Source organism: Danio rerio, chromosome 17 (assembly GCF_049306965.1).
Source record: "Danio rerio strain Tuebingen ecotype United States chromosome 17, GRCz12tu, whole genome shotgun sequence".
NCBI classification, from domain to species: Eukaryota; Metazoa; Chordata; class Actinopteri; order Cypriniformes; family Danionidae; genus Danio; species Danio rerio.
This window is the reverse complement of record NC_133192.1, coordinates 50,017,846-50,039,367: the sequence shown is the minus strand read 5'-3', so window position 1 is coordinate 50,039,367 and position 21,522 is coordinate 50,017,846. Positions and strand designations below refer to the sequence as shown.

General features: G+C 38.4%; 2 protein-coding genes across 4 annotated transcripts in view; one reads left to right on the top strand and one right to left on the bottom strand.

Annotated features, from left to right (window-relative positions):
* The window catches only part of coq6 (coenzyme Q6 monooxygenase), a 46,525-nt gene that overhangs the window by 4,493 nt on the left and 20,510 nt on the right, over window positions 1–21,522 (bottom strand). The window contains exon 14 of one of the 3 annotated variants that reach the window (XM_073927507.1): window positions 5,400–6,175. The exons of the other annotated variants lie outside the window; for them this stretch is intronic. The gene's annotated coding sequence lies outside the window, so the exon portion shown is untranslated. Of the gene's footprint in view, window positions 1–5,399; window positions 6,176–21,522 lie in introns of those variants that run through there. 3 annotated transcript variants of the gene reach the window in all.
* Window positions 11,329–21,371, top strand: entpd5a (ectonucleoside triphosphate diphosphohydrolase 5a). The gene is made up of 13 exons (XM_679770.9): window positions 11,329–11,854; window positions 12,582–12,661; window positions 13,144–13,287; window positions 13,754–13,829; window positions 14,284–14,319; window positions 15,005–15,093; window positions 15,234–15,313; window positions 15,725–15,786; window positions 15,871–15,972; window positions 16,893–17,036; window positions 17,119–17,175; window positions 19,474–19,589; window positions 19,768–21,371. The coding sequence occupies exons 1-13, from the start codon at window positions 11,572–11,574 to the stop codon at window positions 19,849–19,851; spliced, it is 1,353 nt and encodes a 450-aa protein (XP_684862.2). The 5' UTR covers window positions 11,329–11,571; the 3' UTR covers window positions 19,852–21,371.

Here is a 21,522-nt window from a genome sequence, read left to right as displayed (position 1 = left end):
TTGACTGCAACAGTACAGTGTAAAATATGGTTACCATATAAATACAAGTAAACTATGTACATAAATAAAGCTAAGCTGCATACCCATTAATAAAGAACAGTCAATGGGCTATAAACTATAGCTGGATGTTCCTATGAAAACAAAGTGACACGAAATGTAATCATGGCTGCCAATGTCTAAAGGTTTTAACCATACTGTCAAAGCGAATTAGGAGATGAATCTCTACTTCAAAGGTCAATTATCCTGTGGTGCATTTTCGTGCCTTTTCTCTCTTCCTTTGCCTTTTCTTAATTACTGTCAGAAATGGCTGGGTCACAAGGGACACAGCTGGAAAGCCTTGATGAAATAACAGTTTGGCTGACTGAACTTCACCCTGTTTTTAGTCACATGTCTAACCACTTCACTAGTAAAAGTATATATATATATATGTATATATATATATATATATATATATATATATATATATATATATATATATATATATATATATATATATATATATATATATATATATATATATATATATATATATATAACCAGACACTCACATTGTCTTATTTTGTTTCCATTAGCTAAGCGCTCTCTTAAGTGTTTTATCACATATCATGAAAGCCAAGGGGGGGTGGGCCTGGAAATGACATGAGTCCACCACAACAATACATTTTCCAGGATTCTGCTACACTGACAAATGTGAATTTTCCATGAGTGTCTAAAAAAAGGGATGTTTCAAGGTTGTCCAGACCAAGCTTCTTGTTTTCTTACTAAACACTTATTGGGGCCCATTTTTACCAGTATGAAGTAAGGGATGTTGAATTAGAAACAGCTGTCGACTGAATAAAAGCAGATTTTCGAACTTTAAAACAACAAGGCAAGTGCTGAAATGTTACACTTCTATTTAGGATCCGGTGAAAATCATTTGCAATGCATTTGATGATTGAAATACTGGGTTTATAAAAGGGCTTGCATCAACATAATAATAAGGTTCAAGTTTCTTTGTACGTTTTCCTTCATAATTTGCCAGCTGCAACCACCAGCTTATTGGACACGTGAGAGACATAAAGGCTAACACTTTAGAAATTGGACATTCCACATGAAGTGATATTTTGAAATTCAAGTGGATTATTTTGTGCTTTTAGGCAACTATTTAATCATTCTTTTTTGTCAAGGAAAACTCACTGCATATTTACTGTAAACTCGGCATTAAAAATACAATCTAAGATAAATATAGTCCACCTAAATGGAACATGGAGTAAGTGCACAATATTTTGACTCATTTAATATAACTAGTTCATTTAATATGGGAAAATGACATGACAAACAACTGTTTTGACCTGCAGTGCAACGTTATACCTTGTAGTTGTGCTTGTTTGATTGTTTCATTGTGTTTGTCTAAGATATTAAAACAATTTATATATATTTTTGTTCATTATTTACACTCCCCGCCCCACTTTGATAGGTATACCTTACTAGTACCAGGTTGGGCGACTTTTGTCTTTAGAACTGCCTTAATCTTTCATGGCATACATTTAACAAGGTACTGGAAATAATCCTCACAGATTTTGGTCCATATTGACATGATAGCATTGCGCAGTTGCTGCTGATTTGTTGGTTGCACATCTATGATGCGAATCTGCCGTTCCACCACATCCCAGAAGTGCTCTATTGGATTGAGCTCTGGTGACTGTGGAGGCCATTTGAGTACAGTGAACTCATTTTCATGTTCAAGAAACCAGTCTGAGATGATTCACGCTTTATGACATGGCGTGTTATCCTGCTGGAAGTAGCCATCAAAAGATGGCTACACTGTGGTCATAAAGGGATGGACATGGTCAGCAACAATACTCAGGTAGGCTGTAGTGTTGACACAATGCTCAGTTGGTACTATTGGGCCCAATGTGTGCCAAGAAAATATCCCCCACATCATTACACCACCAGCAGCAGCCTGAACAGATTTCTATTGTCCAGTTTTGGTGAGTCTGTGTAGCCTCAGTACTTAGCTGACAGGAGTGGCACCTGGTGTTCTGCTGCTGTAGCCCATCTGCCTCAAGGTTGGACGTGTTGTGCGTTCAAAGATTCTCTTCTGCATACCTCAGTTGTAATGAGTGGTTATTTGATTTACCGTTGCCTTTCTATCAGCTCAAACCAGTCTGGCCATTCTCTTCTGACCTCTGGCATCAACAAGGCATTTTTACCCACAGAACTGCTGTTCACTAGATATTTTCTCTTTTTCAGACGATTCTCTGTAAACCCTAAAGATGGTTGTGCATGAAAATCCCAGTTAATCAGCAGTTTCTGAAATACTCAAACCAGCCTGCCTGGCACTAACAACCATGCCATGTTCAAAGTCACTTAATTCACCTTTCTTCCCCATTCTGATGCTTGGACTTGCACTGCAGCAGATCGTATTGACCATGTCTTCATTCCATTGGCTGATTAGATTAATAGCTGATTAATAGCTTACACCTCCCTCCCTGAATAATTCAGACATTGCGATTTATTTAAATCAAAGAAACCAAATGATGTTTTAGTGAAACAATCTGTTTAGTGGCAACATCAGTTTAGCATTTTTGCTGGGAATGTTGCTTTGAGACAGGATGTCACGTGTACGCACAACCCTGTAAAAACTCCATATAGCCGTTTCATGCATGTAATGTGAAGGCTACAGCAGTTTTGTAATTATGGACATGTGGGTCTACGAGATTCTTTGGTCTCATTATTTCTCAGACGTTTTGAGTTTTTTTTTTTGTTTCTAACACGAATGAATGTAACCTGGACGAATAATATCCATAAGTGAGGACTGTGAGATTTAAACAGAGAAATTACAAACTTTAGAGGAAAAACACGGTGTATCATAAAATATTCAGACACACAGTTGTAGGGAAGCTGCTAAAAATACATTGTACAATTTTGGGCTGTCTAATGCAGACTGAATTAACCAATGTGAAAATATCTTTGAAATCACTTTAATCTTGGCTTCTCACAAGTGGTGCTAAGTCATTCAGTAACAGTTGTCACTGTTTTGCAAACAAAAGACAATGTACAAATATTTCCTGACAGTATCAGAGGTTTTGGATGACTATCCCATAGGGGTTGTTTACACATGGTAATTTCTTGTGTTTTCTCTGATTAAATAGCTAATATCCGCTGATTTGGATAGTTTGGCCACATAAATGTGTTTGACATAAATGTGATCTCTAAATCCCGAGCCACATACTATACAAGTTTAGCTAGGTAACATTGACCAATATTATATTTATTTACAAAAACAGAAGCTACATATCAGCTAAAAAATTACTTCATATGGAGGGTACATGACGCTGTGTACGTTTCAATAAAACATGATCACAAGTGCAAAAGGCAAGTTCCTAAATTACTGATGTTATATGCTAAATTAAACATCTACTTTTCTCATTCAGATACCTGCAAGACATCATTCAAAACTGTAAAGGGTTGACATTAACCTAATCTCCTATAAACAAAACATTGTGCAAGAAACAGTATTTTTTATTTAATTATTATTAATTTTTGCCATTGCATGTTGCATTAAGGCCCCAATAAATGGCTTGAAGATGGGCTTCTTGTCTAGTGTGAAGTCTTTAAAATCTCTCCGCGAGCAATCGTACAGGTGCGGAAACATCTGTACCAGCTCGGCTACTTGACTCTTCAGTGTATTCATGTGGCTAGTAATGTTGTTTTGGATGTTATACTCCTGTCTGACCCTGTAGAATAAATGATAAGACAGGGGAAAACATAGCAAGTCAAAGAAGGAGGAGTTCACTCACTCACTGATTGCGTAATTGCCATTGACCAATGGTAGCGCAAAGGTGCTTAGGAGGCAAAATGTACTCCCCCAAAACTTTGCTTTGGTGAAATGTTTTAAACTGCCGAAATACATTCAAAAAGAACTTTGTTTTGGCTGAATTGCGTTAAGTATACCAGGGCCTTTGCCTCTGCTATCTGACTATGTTTAGCTATGTAAACACTCTCAAGTTTTCTTTGTGTGGTTTCAACAACCATTTAGACTAGGGATGCATAATACTGGAAAAAACTGACATTGCAATATTTTGTATTTATGCAATATATATTGCGATATGAATATAATTTCAATATGACTAAAGTGACTGTTTGTAAAAATTTAACGATTTTACATTGATTGGGATATTATGTAGGGGAGTACATCTGCATAAAATATATTCATATATATATATATATATATATATATATATATATATATATATATATATATATATATATATCCAAATATCTATATCTATATCTATATATATATATTTTTTTAAAAAATTTAAGCACAGTAAAAAACAAAAATAAAAAACAGTGCTTTATGGTTTTTGGAGGAATATTACAATATTGAGATAAAGAAATTAAATTATCAAATCTAAAATAACACTAGTTTTCATTAGATAAATAATTAAGCTAAATTAATCTTTAGTAAAGGGTCAATTTATAATTTCTTGTTCCCATATGGTTTAATTTGCTTTAAATCTTGCAGTCATGGGCCTTAAAAAACACATCGGAGTACAAAAATTGACATGAATAGATTATGGTTGAAAATCATGTGTACTGAAATGTGATTTTTAGCTAATTATAATTCCAACTCAGCATTGCACGTCCTGCGATGTGACTATTGCGGATGCGCACATTGCGATATCAATGCTGAAACAATCTATTGTGCAGCCCTTTTTTTAGACCATCCAGTTTCCTCTGAAATGCATCCCAGATGACTACTTGAAGTGGTTTAAATGATCAAATTTAAATCCGACCCGAATGTTTTGGAGGACATTTACACCTGCCATTTTCACAACCAGAAAGCCATCTGAACAGAAAAAAAATGCATTTTGTGCCCAGGATTCAACAGCCTCACAGCGTATTAGCTGATACAACTTATATCTACTGACTAGCTAGCAACACATACCGATATATTGATCAATGTTCTGAAACTTAAAATCTGTGTAAAACAAGTGCCTAATGACTTTACTTCAGTATTGTGTTGTATTTCAAGCAGAAACACAGTGCTCAATAGACAGTGAGGTCTTTAAAATACCAATTTTAGGGGCTAAAAGGGAATCCCAGCTAAAATCTTGCTTGTACATGTCCTCTAGCTGTTATTAAAGCACAGCATGGATGAGGTTTTATCTATTTTTGTTTACTTGTGTTATCAACTATGATTCAACAGGTGTCATCATGCAATCTACAGACTGGTTTATTTTACTAGTGACAATGTATATTCAGGGTCCACATCGCACAGTGAGATTTACAGTAATCTTAAAAAGATGGGTAAAAGCACAAAGTTTGTAAAAAGATTTAAGCAAACCCAGTGGTTTTAAAATGTCTACGGGACAGACTGCTCTGCACATTTTGTATGTCTTTCACATTAAGAGAAGTTTATGAAGCTTTATAAAGCAAACGAGCTGACTCATTGATTGATAACCACTACAAGTAACCAATCAAGTACAAGGTAACTAAGATAAAGAAAAGGAAAAAAGTAAAAGTAAAGAAGCTGTTAAACTGTTTTTATGTAAAACGTAGAAAGAAGGTCATTTGAGCTCATGCACTGTGTTGACTTTTGTACCTTGATAAGCGACTTCGTCTTGTTTTGTATTGTTGTAGATTACTGATTTATTTCTTTGCTGACAGTGATGCTTAGTCTTTAAATAGAATCGTATTTTGATATTCACAGCTGTGATTAAACCAGATTGGTAGCCGTCACCCTATGATTTCCTATGAAAAATTGTTCACTCTGTGGGGACTCATGTATAAAAAAGGGGGTCACGTAATGGTCGGTAGTCTCTGTTGTTTGCAACACCAGGGTGTAGCCTTCAGAAACCAAAGAATTGTGGGGCGAGTGTTAACCGAGGCTGCAGAAGGTTATGTAAGCAAAAGGGGTTCACTTCCAGTTCTTCTGGAGGAGAGCGATTTTAGACAAAAGCTATAAGCCAGTATTACATAAGATGCAGAGTAGCCACAAGACTTAAACAAAATTGCAGTTGACTTTGCAGATTCTCAGGGGCCTTGCTTCTGCTCAGAATAATTTCGAATCCATCCAGCAGCACCACCCTTGCATTGCATGCCTTGTACTCAAGTTAGTTGCCGGCTTCCCAGCGGTCATTTTTGTTCAGTTTTTTTGGATGAAGCTGGAGTATGTCCATAAAAAATTCTGCAGGCAAAAAAAAAAAATACATTCAAAATGTCAGGATTTATAGCTACTGTAACCTTATGAAGGCTCTTGCCTTCAAGTCCTTTGGCAACTAAGTTTAAAGCTAATTGCTATGACAGAGATGAAAGACACCCTCATATAGAGTACACATAACTCGGGACATTTCCATACTGTCATTACCATCAAATCTCTAATTACAGGACCCAGTCTCTTGAATATGAGTATTGCACGGGGCAACCAAAACTATGGCATTCCTGTGATGCATTATTTAATGTATGTGTAAGAATGTGAAGACAAAGAACATTTATACCTACTTTTTTAATCCATTTATTCATTCATTAATTTTCCTTCGGCTTTGTCCTTTTATTAATAATGGAAAGAACCTCCAAATTATCTAGCATATGTTTTACGCAGCGGATGCCCTTCCAGCTGCAACCCAGTACTGGAAAACATACACACTCTCACATGCACACACATACACAACGGACAATTTCGTTTATTCAATTCTATCTATAGCGCATTCATGTAGACTGTGGAATCCGGAGCACCCACAGGAAAAACTCACAGGGAAAGCATGCAAACTCCACACAGAAATGCCAACTGACCCTGCTGGGACTCGAACCAGAGACCTTCTTGCTGTGTGCCGCCCTCCATCCATTTAATCTCTTTATTAAGATGTCTTATTAAGGTCTTATTAAGGTAGTGGGATATTGGGAAAAGACCATTGGAAAAAAAAGTGTAATGCCATCTTAGTTCATGTGACCCATAACAAACCAATCACATAACCGCCTGAATGTGTCTGAATTTCCACCTGACTTGTATGACAATCAGACACTATTTGCAGATAACATAGAATCTAATGAGTTGTCTCTTCAAATAAATCATGTCACACAGTTTTAACTTCTCTTATCTAAAACAAGTTCGATTTTGACAGTTTTTTAATCTCATCATTCAATTTAAAAGGTCTGATTTAAACAGAAATGGCTACATCAGTCAAGAATTGGATCAACTGACTACTTACTGCGTATAGTGGAGGGTTGTTATGTGTCAAAATAGTAGGAATTGCTCACTTCTTCAGAATCAAATACTGTTTTTTGGGGGATTTTTGGCATAGCCTACATATTAATTATCCCAAGTGTGACATCACAGTTGGTTTTATGTGCTGATTCACATTTTATCAGTGGTATTTTGCTCAAACAAGATTTACATGAGGAAATTGCTTGCAATTTTTGGCCAAAAAAACATCAATGGAAATGAGCCGCCAGCATATGGTTTACACAGTGGATGCCCAAAACCAGCAACCTTCTTGCTGTGAGGCAACAGTGCTAACCACTAAGCCACCGTGCCGCTACATTAAAGAAATTAAAAATCTAAAAGAAATTAAAGTGTCAAGGTTTCAGGAAGGATGAAGGAGCGAGGACTCAAATGCAACAGAAGATGGTACTTATTAATAAAAATAAAACAAAAGGGACAACAAAAACCACCCGGAGGGTGACAACCAGACAAACAAACAGACAAACAAACTTGCTTGGGCTGGCAGGACAAACAGGACTGGATCTCACAGGACAGGGAAATAATGATGACAAACTGGCACAGGACCGCAGACATGAGGGGATTATAAAGCAGAAGTAAATTGAAACAAACAGGTGAACATGAGAAACTGATAATGGGTTAACAAGGAGGGTGGGACTAGACAATAGATGAGAGAGCGCATGACACAGAGAGACAACACAAGTCATGCGCTCACATAAAACAAGACTGAACACGCAGCCAGTGAGAGAACTCATTAACCGCATGTTCTTATGACAAGACAAACAACACTGAAGCACACAACAAAAGCACGCGACCACAATGTAAACACCGAGCCACGTGCTTTGACAAGAGACGCAAGACACGAGCACACAATAGATAAACACCTTAGCGTGCACTCCCACAAATGCAACGCGCATGCTTTATCTCAGCACCAACCAAAACTGAAACCAACTAGACGGAGGCGCCGAGAATGAAGCAGCGCGATGCTGACAGAACAAACACTAGTACAAAAGTCCGAGGCACACAGAGCCCGGGCGGCCGCATCAAGCGGGAACGCGCGCGCTCTGCGCACACCCACAACTGCACGTGCGCACACAGAGACACACTCAATGACAGAAACAGGACAAGACAGGGCCAGTGTTCGGATTCTGCCACCGAAAAAAAAAATTCACAAGACCAGAGTGGCAGAACTCTGACATAAAGTGGGCGCCATGGTGGTGTAGAGCTTAGCTAGATTGCCTCAAAGCAGGAAAGTCACTCGTTCGAGCCTCGGTTGGGTCAGTTGGCATTTCTGTGTGGACTTTGCATGTTCTCCCCGAGTTCGTTTGGGTTTCCTACCGGGTGCTCCGGTTTCCCTCCCAAGTCCAAAGACATGTGGTATAAGTGAATTGGGTAGGCTTAATTGTTATAGTTTATGTGTGTGAATGAGTGTGTGTGGATGTTTCTTAGTGATGGGTTGCAGCTGGAACGGCATCCGCTGCGTAAAACATATGCTGGATAAGTTGGCGGTTCACTCCGCTGTGGCGACCCCAGATTAATTAAGGAACTAAGCTAAAAAGAAAATAAATAAATGAATAAAATTAAAGTGACAGACAGCACCCTTGACAGCCTTGTGTGTTAATGTGTATACATTTGTATAGTTATAAAAGTGAGTCACACTTACTGCCATTTTATTGAAATGCCCAACATTCATTAAAAGACCTCAGCTTCTGTTATGTATAAAAAAAAATAAAGGGTGAGTGTAAGTAAATGATGACATTTGCTTGCTCGAATAAAATATCCCTTTAAAGAAAGCAATCCATATTACACAGTGAGTAACACATTCAGTTAATTTGCACAGTCAAACCTCACAATTTTGTTGTCATATTTTTTGTTTTATGCACCACAAAACCAAGTCTTTTGTTTTGTAACTGTACGTTTTCATTTTAATGTAGATTAAAGGATACACTTTACAGTTTACTGGGCTGGCAGCAAATTCTTCCAAATTATTATTGTTTCGTTGTGGCAAAAACATGTTGCAGTCAGCATTGCACAAATGGTTGTGAAAGTGTCAGGCTTAGGCGCTCATCCTGGTTTATTTTTTATTGCATCAGTCGAACAATGTACTGTAATTGCCCAGCTTTGTGCCATAAATACTGTTTATGATGTACTGTGATAATTCCATGAATGTACAGACTGCCTTGTCAGTAATTGTCTCAGTTATGTGTGAACATAAGTAGTCATTTAGGGAGGGAGAAAAAAAAAATGAAACAAAACTGAGGGTACATATAAATGCAGCTGTAAGTCTTACAGCAAAATAGGAATCCTCATAGTTGCATCCAAGTATCCAGTCACCTACTGAATTAGCTCATAGATGCACTATACTTTTGCTATGGCACGGCTGAAAACTCCTAACTTGTCAGAAGTCAATATGAGGGCCTGCACATGCATGCTTGGCACGGTAGAAAAGACCATAATGGGGTACCGCAGATTGAAAAAAAAGAAAAAGAGGAAAGAAAGTGTAATATTTTTAGTTCCAAATTACAACGTTGGAACTGTTACTTTGCTCAGCCGACTGTCCGGGGACTGGAATGGCATGATGGGAGCGCAGGCACTGCCAAACTCCACCCAGGTCCCCTCCCTCCTTCACTCTGCCCTCTGTATGCTTCTCATCTCCCCTCACGACTCTAAAATTGCAGACTGGGTTCCACCGCCCCTTATTTCTGCTTTTCCCTGTTCCTCAGCTGGGTCTCACCAGCAGTGGCATCAAGAGCCATTCTTAACTTGATGTGCGGTGAACCACTTTCATTAGTTGCAAGTGAAAGAGAAAAAGACATGTTGTCGTAATGCAATCCTGCCATCAAGCCTGAATTATTAGGGATTGCACAAAATGATTTATCTGAGAAACCCCCCTTGATGTAAGAATAAGGTTCAGAATGTTGAGAAAACGCCTCTGTGAGCCTAATAATCAGTTGTTTTTTTGTGAAATGCAATACAGAAATTGCAGAAGAAAGCCAAATATTTGGTTGATGTTTAATGCTTATCAACACTTCCAATGAAAAGGTATTCACTTGCATGCTTTCTCTTTGTACAATCTTAAAATATGTTCTTGTCTAGCTAAAAGGGAGATGCCTCCAATTCCAACATATACAAACCCTTTATTTCAGTGGAACTGAACTTATTAGTCTAAAACTTGGTTGGAAAAGAAAAGATTGGTCAGTTTATTCAATTACCTCAAAAATGGTAAAGTGTTTTCAGTCTGAAGAGTGACCCTACGTGTCCTGGGTACAGGATCTTCCACCACTCTGCGGGCACCGAAAGTACACAGAGAGCGAAGTTTACCATCTGCTGTGCCAAAATACCTGGCAACCGATGTGAAAACAACACAAAAAAGCGTTTGTCTTAGCTATCCTTGAGCTCTGAAGTTTAATGAAAATGGTGTGACTTTATAACCTTGCCAAAAACTGCTACAATAAATTAGATAATGTCTACATCTCTTAACACCTCTTTTAAAATGAACAAAGTCCTGTTTTAGAAATTATAGTACAAATAACTCAAATTAACTACATGTAACGGAATTTCAAGATCCCCGTTAAATGGTCATTTAAGATTCTTTAGCAGCCAGTTCACGATGTAACTACTATTCTTGGAAAGGAAGCTGGCTTGCAGCAATTGAAAGCTTGCATGAGTAGCTTTAAATGCTTGTTAGGAGAAAGAAAAAGTGGTGAAGTAACAAGACTGGCTGTAAGTAGAAAGTAAAGCTGCAAGTTTTAATTAAGTACCCCCATAAAATGTATTTTAAGTCAACGCATTCACTCCTAGAAATCCAACGGGTTTTGAAGTCTTATTATATGCTCTCTTTTGTTCTTCTGAAGACATTTTAGCTTCATCTAAGCCACTTCAGATGATGTGGGTGGGTGTGAGAGGCTATTGCGAATTTGAACATAATTGACAAGAAAGGAAGAAATGGCACTCTTTTGCAGGTATCCCATGTCCATTTTTTATAAGTAAGGGGAGGGGATGATGGAGGATGGATTTCAGAGGGCTTGCGATGGGGAGGCTCAGGATTGGTGGATGCTGTTGTTTGGCATGGCCCCCTGCCAAGCACTTATGTCTTTATATACTGTAAACAGATGACCAACCAGTCCCGAGTGTGTCTCTACGTTCACCCTCTCTTTCTGGCTCTCTCCATCTTCTTTTTTTACCTTTCTTCATCTTTTCTGTAGACCTTTGCTTCATCTGCACAGCCTCAAGACTTTCTCTTAACAAGACCGGGCAAAAGCAGCAAACACATCCTCCTCCATAAAAACTCTTGAGTCACTTTTTCGAGAAACCACCAGTCAAGCCTTCAGCTGTTTGCAGTGTCGGCGTGGGAGAAAGAAACCATGTCTCAGCAGATGTTGCACTTGACGTTGGTGTCCATGTGGCTTTTTGCCGGGTACTTTCTGGCAGAGGCAACATATTACAACCACCATATGTACAACCGCTACCGTGCAATCAATCACAATGCCAACATGGACAATCAGCTTCCTCCAGAGGAGCCTGTGGTGATGGAACCAGTGGCCCCCCGCCAGGTCAACTTCAGTCGCGTCTTTTATGGGATCATGTTTGATGCTGGCAGCAGCGGCACCCGTATCCACATTTACAAGTTCATCCAAAAAGACCCAGGTAAATCTTTTAATGTCCTTTCTCTGCATCCAGATTTTGCACAAGACATGATATCTTCTTAGAAAACTTACTTGCTTCTTTTGTAGCTAGATCTCTTTAGATTTGTTCTGATGGTCCTGACTCACATCCATGCCTCACTTTAGCTTACAGCATGAACTCAGAATGATCTCGAAGAGTCCCGCCTTGCAGACTCTGTGAACGGCTGCCCTCGTCGTCTCTCTCTTTCTCTCTCTCTCTCTCTCTCTCTCGCTCAGTTTCTTTCTTACCGCATCCCTCTCAGGAGCCTGTGGCTCATAGCAAGTCTGCTCACTGTGTTTGTGTTTGCCCTGGTTTATTCGCTGAATAGTGAGAAAACAAACGGAAACACAGGGGTGGGAAGGAAAAAGAGAGATGGAGAAATAGTTCTAGTTGCTCTTAAAAAATTCATCCTCAAGCAATGTTAAAAATTATGGGTTGGAACTGATAACTCAGTAATAGGTTTGCCAAAATATCCATTAAATGGAGACATGGCATCATTCTTGATGAGGTAAACTCTTAATTGCCTGTCTGGAAAAATCCTGGTGGTCGCCATTTGTGATAAACATACAATAACCAAATGTCTCTGCACGTGCACAGTAACTTTTAAAGAGATTGGAATAGAGTTGCCCGCAATCCACTGCTAAAGTGCACCTTCTAATAACATCGTTTATGGTTCCTTCTGACATTTCTGTCTGTCTGTGTCCCACAGTTGAGCTTCCAGTGCTTGACAATGAGATGTACCATGCAGTGAAGCCCGGACTGTCAGCATATGCAGATATGCCTGAAAAGGTAAGCCACTAAATTTTTTATAGGAACATCAAGGAATGAGATTTCTACATTCTAATAGCTTTTGCTTTTCCCAGTTTACTTGTACAGCCAGAAAACCGACTATTTATATTTTTGGTTTCCATTAAGATTATCAAAAAAACTCCAGGTTTGAACATTTCGCCAGTATGAGATTTGATTTCAAGACCGCTCAAAGATTTTTTTGCTTTAATTTGTGGCCACGCAGCAAATAAAATATATGTACATGCACTTCAAAGTTTGCAGATATTCTAGAATAAATCAATTTGGTTCAAGAGAGTATTCTACCAGTGGTTTAGTTTCCCTTTTTGAACCAAGAAGCTAAGGACATTGAAAAAGTAAATATTTATCCCCTTAGTCCTGCTAGACAGGAAAAGATGCTAATCCAGGTTTGTATAGATCACACTAATGTTCTTTTATTCACTTTGATGAATATGTATTTACAATATTTTTTTTCCATCTGTTAGGGTGGAGAATCCATTGTGCAGCTGTTGAAGGTAGCAAAAAAGACAATCCCCAAAGAGCAATGGATACAGACACCTGTGGTTCTGAAAGCCACTGCCGGCTTGCGCCTGCTGCCTGAAGAGAAAGCCAAAGCCCTGCTGAATGAGGTAAGGCTTCCTCTCTTTCTCAGACAATTTGGTAGAGAAACCAACCATCCCAAAGGGATACAAACCATGTTGTGTGTGAGACAGAGAGAATGAAAGACAAGAAAAGTAGGAGCGGACGAAAACCAATACTGTGCAAAAGCAGCTGTTTTGAGGCTGTCTGGAGCTGAAGGGACCCAAATGCCTTTTGAATTATCGTATTCAACGCCACCGCACCAGCCACACTTGTGGTTTCAAGCTTGCCCAGTTTCAGACAAATTCGCCCAAGATTGATTCAGTGCACTTCCCGTTGACTCCAGATAAAAAGAGCCGGCTTGAATTTTTATGTTGTAACAACTAAATGGCTTCTTTTTTTATAGTGTACATTACAGAGGAACACATGAGTCATGAACTCTTAGGTTTCATTACATTGTTGAGCTAAAATTAAACACAACGGTTAATACATGTCTTTTCTGGTTTGTGTCCACAGGTCAAAGAAGTATTTGACGACTCTCCTTTCTTTGTGCCAAACAACAGTGTCACCATTATGAATGGCATCAATGAAGGTAGTATAGCATTAATGAAGCACAAGTTCAAAGTAAATAGTTGATTATGCTTTGTACACTTTATTGAGATAGTGACCTAAGTGTTTAATATAACCGTCTGGGTTTAATCTTGTCTAGATGCCTCCCACGCTCAACATTAATTTATCCTCCACATTTTTAATTCAAGTTGACATTCGCTTTCATGCAAAGTCAGACATTCACATATTTGTCCTTTGGTTTTATGAGGTGTGACTAATTTCACATCTCAGACATGTTTAATTACCTGGGCTGGTCCTAGATGACCCCAATATAAGATGTTCTTATTGCTTTCTATGGGGACACTATTAAGTATACTATGGGGCAGTGTACTTCCAGATGTCAGATTAAAAATATTAGCTTAATGGTAACAGAAATGTCTAGCCTAAATTTGTATGTAAATCCTGCATCTCAATAAAATGTGTTTCCTCTGTTGCAGGTGTTTTGGCATGGGTTACAGTAAACTTCCTCACAGGTAAAGTACTGATTATTTTTTATAACATTTCTACAATGGTCATAACTTAATTTGAATATATTGAATAAATATTAACTTAAGAGAAGGCCACCCTGCTAAAAAAATCCAGCTTAAACCAGCTTAGTCTGATTGGCTGGTTTTAGCTGGTTGACCAGCCTAGTTTTAGAGGGGTTTTGGCCATTTCCAGGCTGGTTTCTTGCCATTTCCAGGCTGGTCTTAGCTGGTCAGCCTGAAAAATGACCAGCAAATCCAGCTTGACCAGCCTGGATTAAGCTGTACATAGCTGGTTTTGGCTGGTCAAGCTGGTTTTAGCTGGTCATCTGCCAGACTGACCAGCCTGGAAATGGCAAGAAACCAGCCTGGAAATGGCCAAAACCCCTCTAAAACCAGCCAACCAGCCTTGGCTGGTTTAAGCAGTTTTTTTCAGCAGGGCATGTACTTTTGTACACTCTCAAAAATGAAGTGACAAAAACAGTCACTGAGGTTGTACAGTGTACCATTTCAAGAGGTACACATTTGGGTACAATCGTAATAAATATTATAAAATTGACTTCTCCAGTGACAAGTTTTGTTCCTTGATTTCCAAGAGTGCAACTTGTTTTGAATGCATTTCTAAAATACATGAATTTGAGTGACTGATAATAAACTGCATTTTCACAACTTTTTAAAAATCTTTGTTTTGCAGGTCATTTATATTCCAAAACAAAGAGAACTGTTGGGATCTTGGATTTGGGTGGAGGTTCAACTCAGATTACTTTCCTTCCCAGGTTAAAGGTATAACGCTGAGAAAAAAAAAGAGTTTAATAACAATTGTATCATAAAATAATAATAGTAAACAAAACAGACAAAAACAAAACATATAGTACTGGTTAATGTTTCAGTAGTTTGTAACATTGACACTGTACTCTTCACAGAAAACTGTGCAGTCAGCTCCTTCAGACTACATCGCCAAAATCAACATGTTCAACAGCACCTATGAGCTGTATACTCACAGGTAAGTTGAACTTATGAAAATGTTATTCCGTCCCTTATTATACAGTACATATATTCTGCGTTCTAAAGTAAGTAAAGTTACACTTATCAGTGCTTTACAGATTGAAATGACAAATAATGCAGAAAATAGTGTTATTAAAACTGAAGCTGAATGTATGATTTTGGGGGCAGAGGAAGTTAACATAATCAAAGTGTGAGTCTTTAAGTTAACATTTGCAAGACCAAATGTCCCTACACAAACAGTCATTATTTTAGAGAGAACTTGATATAATTTGTTTTATTATTTAAAACTTTCATTAAAATTGGTTTTAAAAAAACAAAACAAAAGAAGGCTAATCTTAAAGAAACAAATTATGGGCAATTCTAGAATCACCCATATAAATTGTGATTTTACATTTTTCCTCAATTGCAGTTACCTTGGAAATGGCGTATTTGCTTCTCGACTGGCAACACTTGGTGCTCTTGGTGCTGACGGTAATGACTAATAAAATTGTTTATATAGGCTTACTTTGTGTCATAAATGATTATTAATTTCATTTTTAAATATTCAACCTATAGGTCTCGAGTGGAAAGTTTTCAGAAGTTCCTGTTTACCAAAAAAATTCAGTGAAGAGTGGAGCTTTGGTGGACTGACCTATAAAGTCAGCGGAACCCCAGATGGTGAGAGATCTTAGAATTACTTTATAAGTTCTTAAAATTTAATATAAGTTGTTAAAGTTTTTTGCATACTGTTGATATTACTGTGAAAAATGTAATATATTGAATTCAGACTAATAGGCACCAACACAAAAATGTCAACACACTGGTTGACTCTAAACTTGTATTCTGAAAAGGTCTGACTTTAAAATGACTTAATTTCACTTCAGTGATTTTGCGGAAACAAAATGGTCAATTTAAATGATTTAACACTTGTTTTAACAACAAACATGTAAAATAAATAAATAAATAAATACAATAATCATAGGCTTGGCATTTGGCCTATCCCGTTCCCCCTATAACAATGTTGTGGTGCAGAATTTCCAACTACGATGGGCCTTGTTAAGCGGTCCATATGGTTTCCAACTGGTAGGCCTGACCAGCCAGTTAGCTTCAGGTCATATGAAAACTGCCTATTTGGAGCTTCCTGTGAGGAAACCTCTCCCTGAAGAGTTTGTGGCAAACCCTCAAACTGACCTCATTATGTTGTAAGGAGGCACTTTCCTTGAAATGCACACTCCTCATTCAAGATACCTCAAATATTTTGCTTTCCTGTAGGAGACTAGTAGTTTCCTTAATATACATATAAATAGAACAGAGGGTCTTAGCATCACAACTGTGGACTTGCTACAGAAGGCTTAAAATCTGTTTTTACACAGATTCCAGGTGTTTACAAGGTATTGTGCACTGTAAATATGGGAAGGACCCTGGATAATAGAAAATTGCTTTGGCTGGCAGTTCCTGTCTAAATCTACAACTCCAGGGAGAATAACCACACTTTATTCTCAGTCAAAGAGTTTACCACATGGGACAGGATAAAGTTTACAGTATTGGAGAGTGGGGTACAATTTCTAAAGACATTTTTTATTTTATTTTATTTCTAGGTTATGCAGGGTATAAACTGTGCTACCAAGAGGTGCTGCAGGTGGTGAAAGGGATTGTGCATCAGCCATTTGAGGTCAAAGGAAGCAGCATCTTCTACGCCTTCTCCTATTACTACGACAGAGCTGTGGAGTCGGGTCTCATCGGTGAGTGGAATTGCATTAGGTCAATGCTACAGTTAGTGATGAATCATCTTCATGATTTATGACAATTGTCTCGATGTTTCAGATGGATCCCGTGGCGGTACTGTGGAAGTCAGGGACTTCAAAAAGAAAGCCAAAGAAGGTAAGATTTGGGATACTCTCCCATTCTCCAAAGAACACTCGGGTCAAAGTCCTGCCGCACACATTGCACAAACATAAACCCTTGGTGCTTATTTGCATTTGAGGTTCTCGACAATCACACTGGCTTCACAAAATGATAGCTCTGCCACCACATAAACATAGGCTGCACCTCTCCCACACAAATACTTCTGCTTGCGTGTGTTCACCTTCTTTTGTAACTGTCTAACCTGCTATCTCAGCTTTTCCATGCCCTTTGAGGGCAGGACTATATTATGAGTTTTTGCACAGAATTTGACACATACGTAAGCTTGAGACCTGAAACTGATTCAAAGAAGACTCGCATGGTAGATTGTGTCAAACAGTAAATGTCCACAGAGAAGATTTATCACTAGGGGGAATGAGCTGGCGTCTTATGTAAGGGTTTTATTTGTACGCTGACACTGTCGCATGGTCTTGAAGAACCACATTTGGCACGATGGTTATCCCAATGACAGGAGCCAACACCTAATGCCCAATATCTAACTGGAGGGGCAGGCAGGACTTAATGTCACACCCTGTGCGGGAACACTTGGTACTGCTTTCCCCCAGACCCTCCCTTCGTGATTTGGAGCACAATCAGCACGTGCATGACATAGGGTGTGAAACGATTCTTTCGCACTTTCCTCCTGTCCGTCCCCTCTTCACAAACTTTCATAAATCACAATGTCAGCTGGAGGAAAAACAAAACATTGGGAAGACCTGTTTCACAAAGATGTGCCAGACGGTTGTTGAAAAACACAGCACTGGTGCCTCAGTGTCTTACGTAATGTGCCAGACTCTGAGATACTGCAACCTGACAACCAACAGTCTGGCTGTCACTGGATAGTGCGCCCACTATGCTTAATGCCTATAGTGTAACTGGGAAGCTTTTAGTCCTTTAATCTAACCTTCGTGCCCGATTCTATACTTACAGATTGAAATATATATATATTAAGGGTGTCACGATCTTCCAAATCCTCGATTCGATTACATTTTCGATTCTAAAGGCACGATTCGATTTTCGATTATGAATAATTAATTAATTAATGACCAATTAATTATTTGTAGCCTACCGTTTAAACTACCTGACCTGCGTGGTCTTTGTTTTACCCCTAAACAAATCATACAGTAAATGAATAAAGGCAAGATACACACATAATTACCACCTGTCAATCACTTTTTCTGCGGGACTCGTGAATAGGCAGTGATCTGTGTCGTTATAATGGCGTCGGTAAAAAAGACGCACAACCAACAGGAACCAGCCAACAGTATCTGAGGTGTTCGCTAAAATGACTAAGAACAAGTGAGTGAAAGATTGAAGCAGTCTACTGATCCTCTGACTGCCTGAACCCGCTGTCTCGAGCCCATGGCTGTGTGTGTGCATCTGTGTCTATGTGTGTGTGTGTCAGAGGTAGAGAGGAAGGAGGGCTGCTCAGAAATGCTACACGCCACTGTGGATGTCAAATCGTTGTCATTCTAAAATGCCATTTAAAAACAAAGACAGTGTAAACAGGACCTGAGTGTGTACTTTTCGCGAGCGGATTTGCAATGGGGGCGGGTGGAGGATCGCGATGCCGGTGTTGTCTATCGGTGTTGTCTATCGGACGAACCCTAATACGTACATAGCAGAGCTTGCAAAACGGTGTTTTTTTTTGTCGACAACACGAACGTTGTCAACATAACTCACTGGAAATCCAAAATGCTTACACACCGGCGACTTCATTGAAAGAGGAGAGGGTTTAAGCTCTGTCGACGGGTCTCCTGCTTCTGCAGTTCAACAAGCACTTTAACAAGCCTGTTTTTTCCCGCTTGGCAAGACAAGCTGACGTGACATGGGGGCGTAGCAGCATCGATGATTCTATTTTTTGATTCGATAATCGAAATTGAGCATAAATTTCGATCGATTTCAGTGACACCCCTAATATATATATATATATATATATATATATATATATATATATATATATATATATATATATATATATATATATATATATTTCTGAAGAACGTACAAATTGTTTTGCCTACTCAAAACACAATGTGGTTGTGAAGGTTCTCGAAGTAATTCCTAATGTTAGATCATTCTGGGTGGTTGCTAGATTGTTATCACCACAAGCCACCCAATCTGAAGTATAACTCACATCTCTAGCACAAATACACAAAGGAAGAGAACTGCATTAGGGTTTAATGAAAAGGCTTATGGGTTTGGTCGAATACTTAACTCTAGGTGTGAGCAATTGTAACATCCTCCCTCATTGTTCTTTTCTTTTTCTTAATCAAGTGTGCAATAAGATGACTAAATACCGCCCGATCAGCCCCTACTTATGCATGGACATGACGTACATCACATGCCTACTGAAAGACGGATTTGGCTTCAAGGACAGCACTGTTTTGCAGGTAAGTGGGAGAGATTAAAGCAATTTAATTTGTACGTTAAGTAAATATAACATGAGAGAGAATCTAAAATTGGTCTTAAACCGTTCACTAATTTGTGTGTACTTAATTAAATAGCCTAAAGATGTAATACCTCTGTCAAAGCAGCAGAATGGTCTAATAGTCTTCTTTTTCTTCACAGCTTGCTAAAAAGGTGAATAATGTGGAGACAAGCTGGGCTCTCGGCGCCATATTTGATCATTTCCACAATTTCAGCATTCAGTAAAGCTTGCGGTCTCATGGAAACCAGTATGAGGTGGAACACAGGGGAGCAGGAGGAAAATCTCAAGTTATCAAGCAACCCTTCCTATTCCTCCTTCCCGTAACTCTATAGTGAGTTGACAAACCTGCTCTGCACTGCAGTCCTGTATCACAGCGCTCTCCTCTTTCACCAACTAAACACCCAAAGAACTGTTCGCGAAGAAATCACTATATTTTTGTAAAGCCAGTCTGCTATTTCTACTGTATGTTTACATTTTTTGTCTGTCGCCTCACCTGAGACACTGTCCAAGTTGGCAAGTTCTAATCTAAAATTCATCAATTTGAAGTAATTTATGCAGTTGTGCAGGATATTGTGCAGTGGGATACGTGTAAAAACATTGCGTTAAGTAGTGTAGCCTCCATACCCTTTCTGCAGTAATGGGATAGTAGTAGTGCTTGCACAATAGTGTAGTGCTGTTTTAGGTTGTGATAAATTAATTTAGTGCCCAAATATCTAGCACGTAACACTTTAACGTATCTACAACTGTCTATGTGTGCTTTGGAAAGTTGTTTGGGATAAGCAACTTAATTTGTTTGTGACTGGACAGGTTGGGTTAAGAATCAACCTTGGCTACTTGGCTACTTTGGCTAAATGGCTACTTTACATTGCCACATGATTGTGGATTTATGTATTATTAAATAATGCATGTATTTATGCAATAAATGCTAGGTTTGCATAGACTCAAGGTGGAACATCTTTTAGATGAAGTTCATTAACTAGGTGCTTATTTTTTAAACCGAGGTATAACCAGGTTTTTAACACTGAATGGCATGCAGTTGAATTAATTTTTACAGCATCCATTATCAAATTAAATAGGTGCAAATGCTTACGTGTTATATCCTATAAATACTTTGATAAATATAACTACTGGTCAGATTATTCGTAGACATTAGGCATTCCATGTTACTGTAGATTTTTTTAGGTCAACTTGCTAAGAGTGCCTTCAACCTCCTTTATGTCAAGTTGGGTTGGTTATTGTGGATGGCTTGACATATAGTTTTGGGGGCTCGTGATGTGGCAAAGCCTTAAAAATGTTGCTGTTGTATCTCTTTACAGATGTTTGGGTGTAATTGAGCAGAATAAAGTCAGACTTTGTGCTAAATGTGACAAGTGGATAGAGCGGACATATTTAGGATCAGTGTAAGAAAGAGCCTTTGCTCACATGGCAGTATCGTGTCAAATGTGTTTTGTGAATTATTGTACAAATATTTATTACATGGTACTTGCTGAAAACGCAGTGTGGCATGTTGCATTTCTTAATCCATTAGCTTCTTTAAAGCAGCTTCATTGTACATTTCTATGTATTTTTTAAAGACTGTATATACATATTTTTTTCATAGTTCAACGCATGACGTGAGATGTTTTATGTAATGCATTACCATTTAAGAGGTATTTTCTACAGTAAATGCTATAAATATGCTTTCCAGTTCAGTGTTGTGTATGAAATGTTATTGTACATGTATAAATAAAAAACATAAGAAATATCTGTTGGTGAATCAGTTGACTAAACAGGATTATAAAATAATTGAGTCTATATACTACATAACCCACATAATTAAGATATGCAACAAAGCTTGTCAAAACAAAACGTTCAAACAGAAAACAAAACCACTAATGGCATAAACTATATTATTG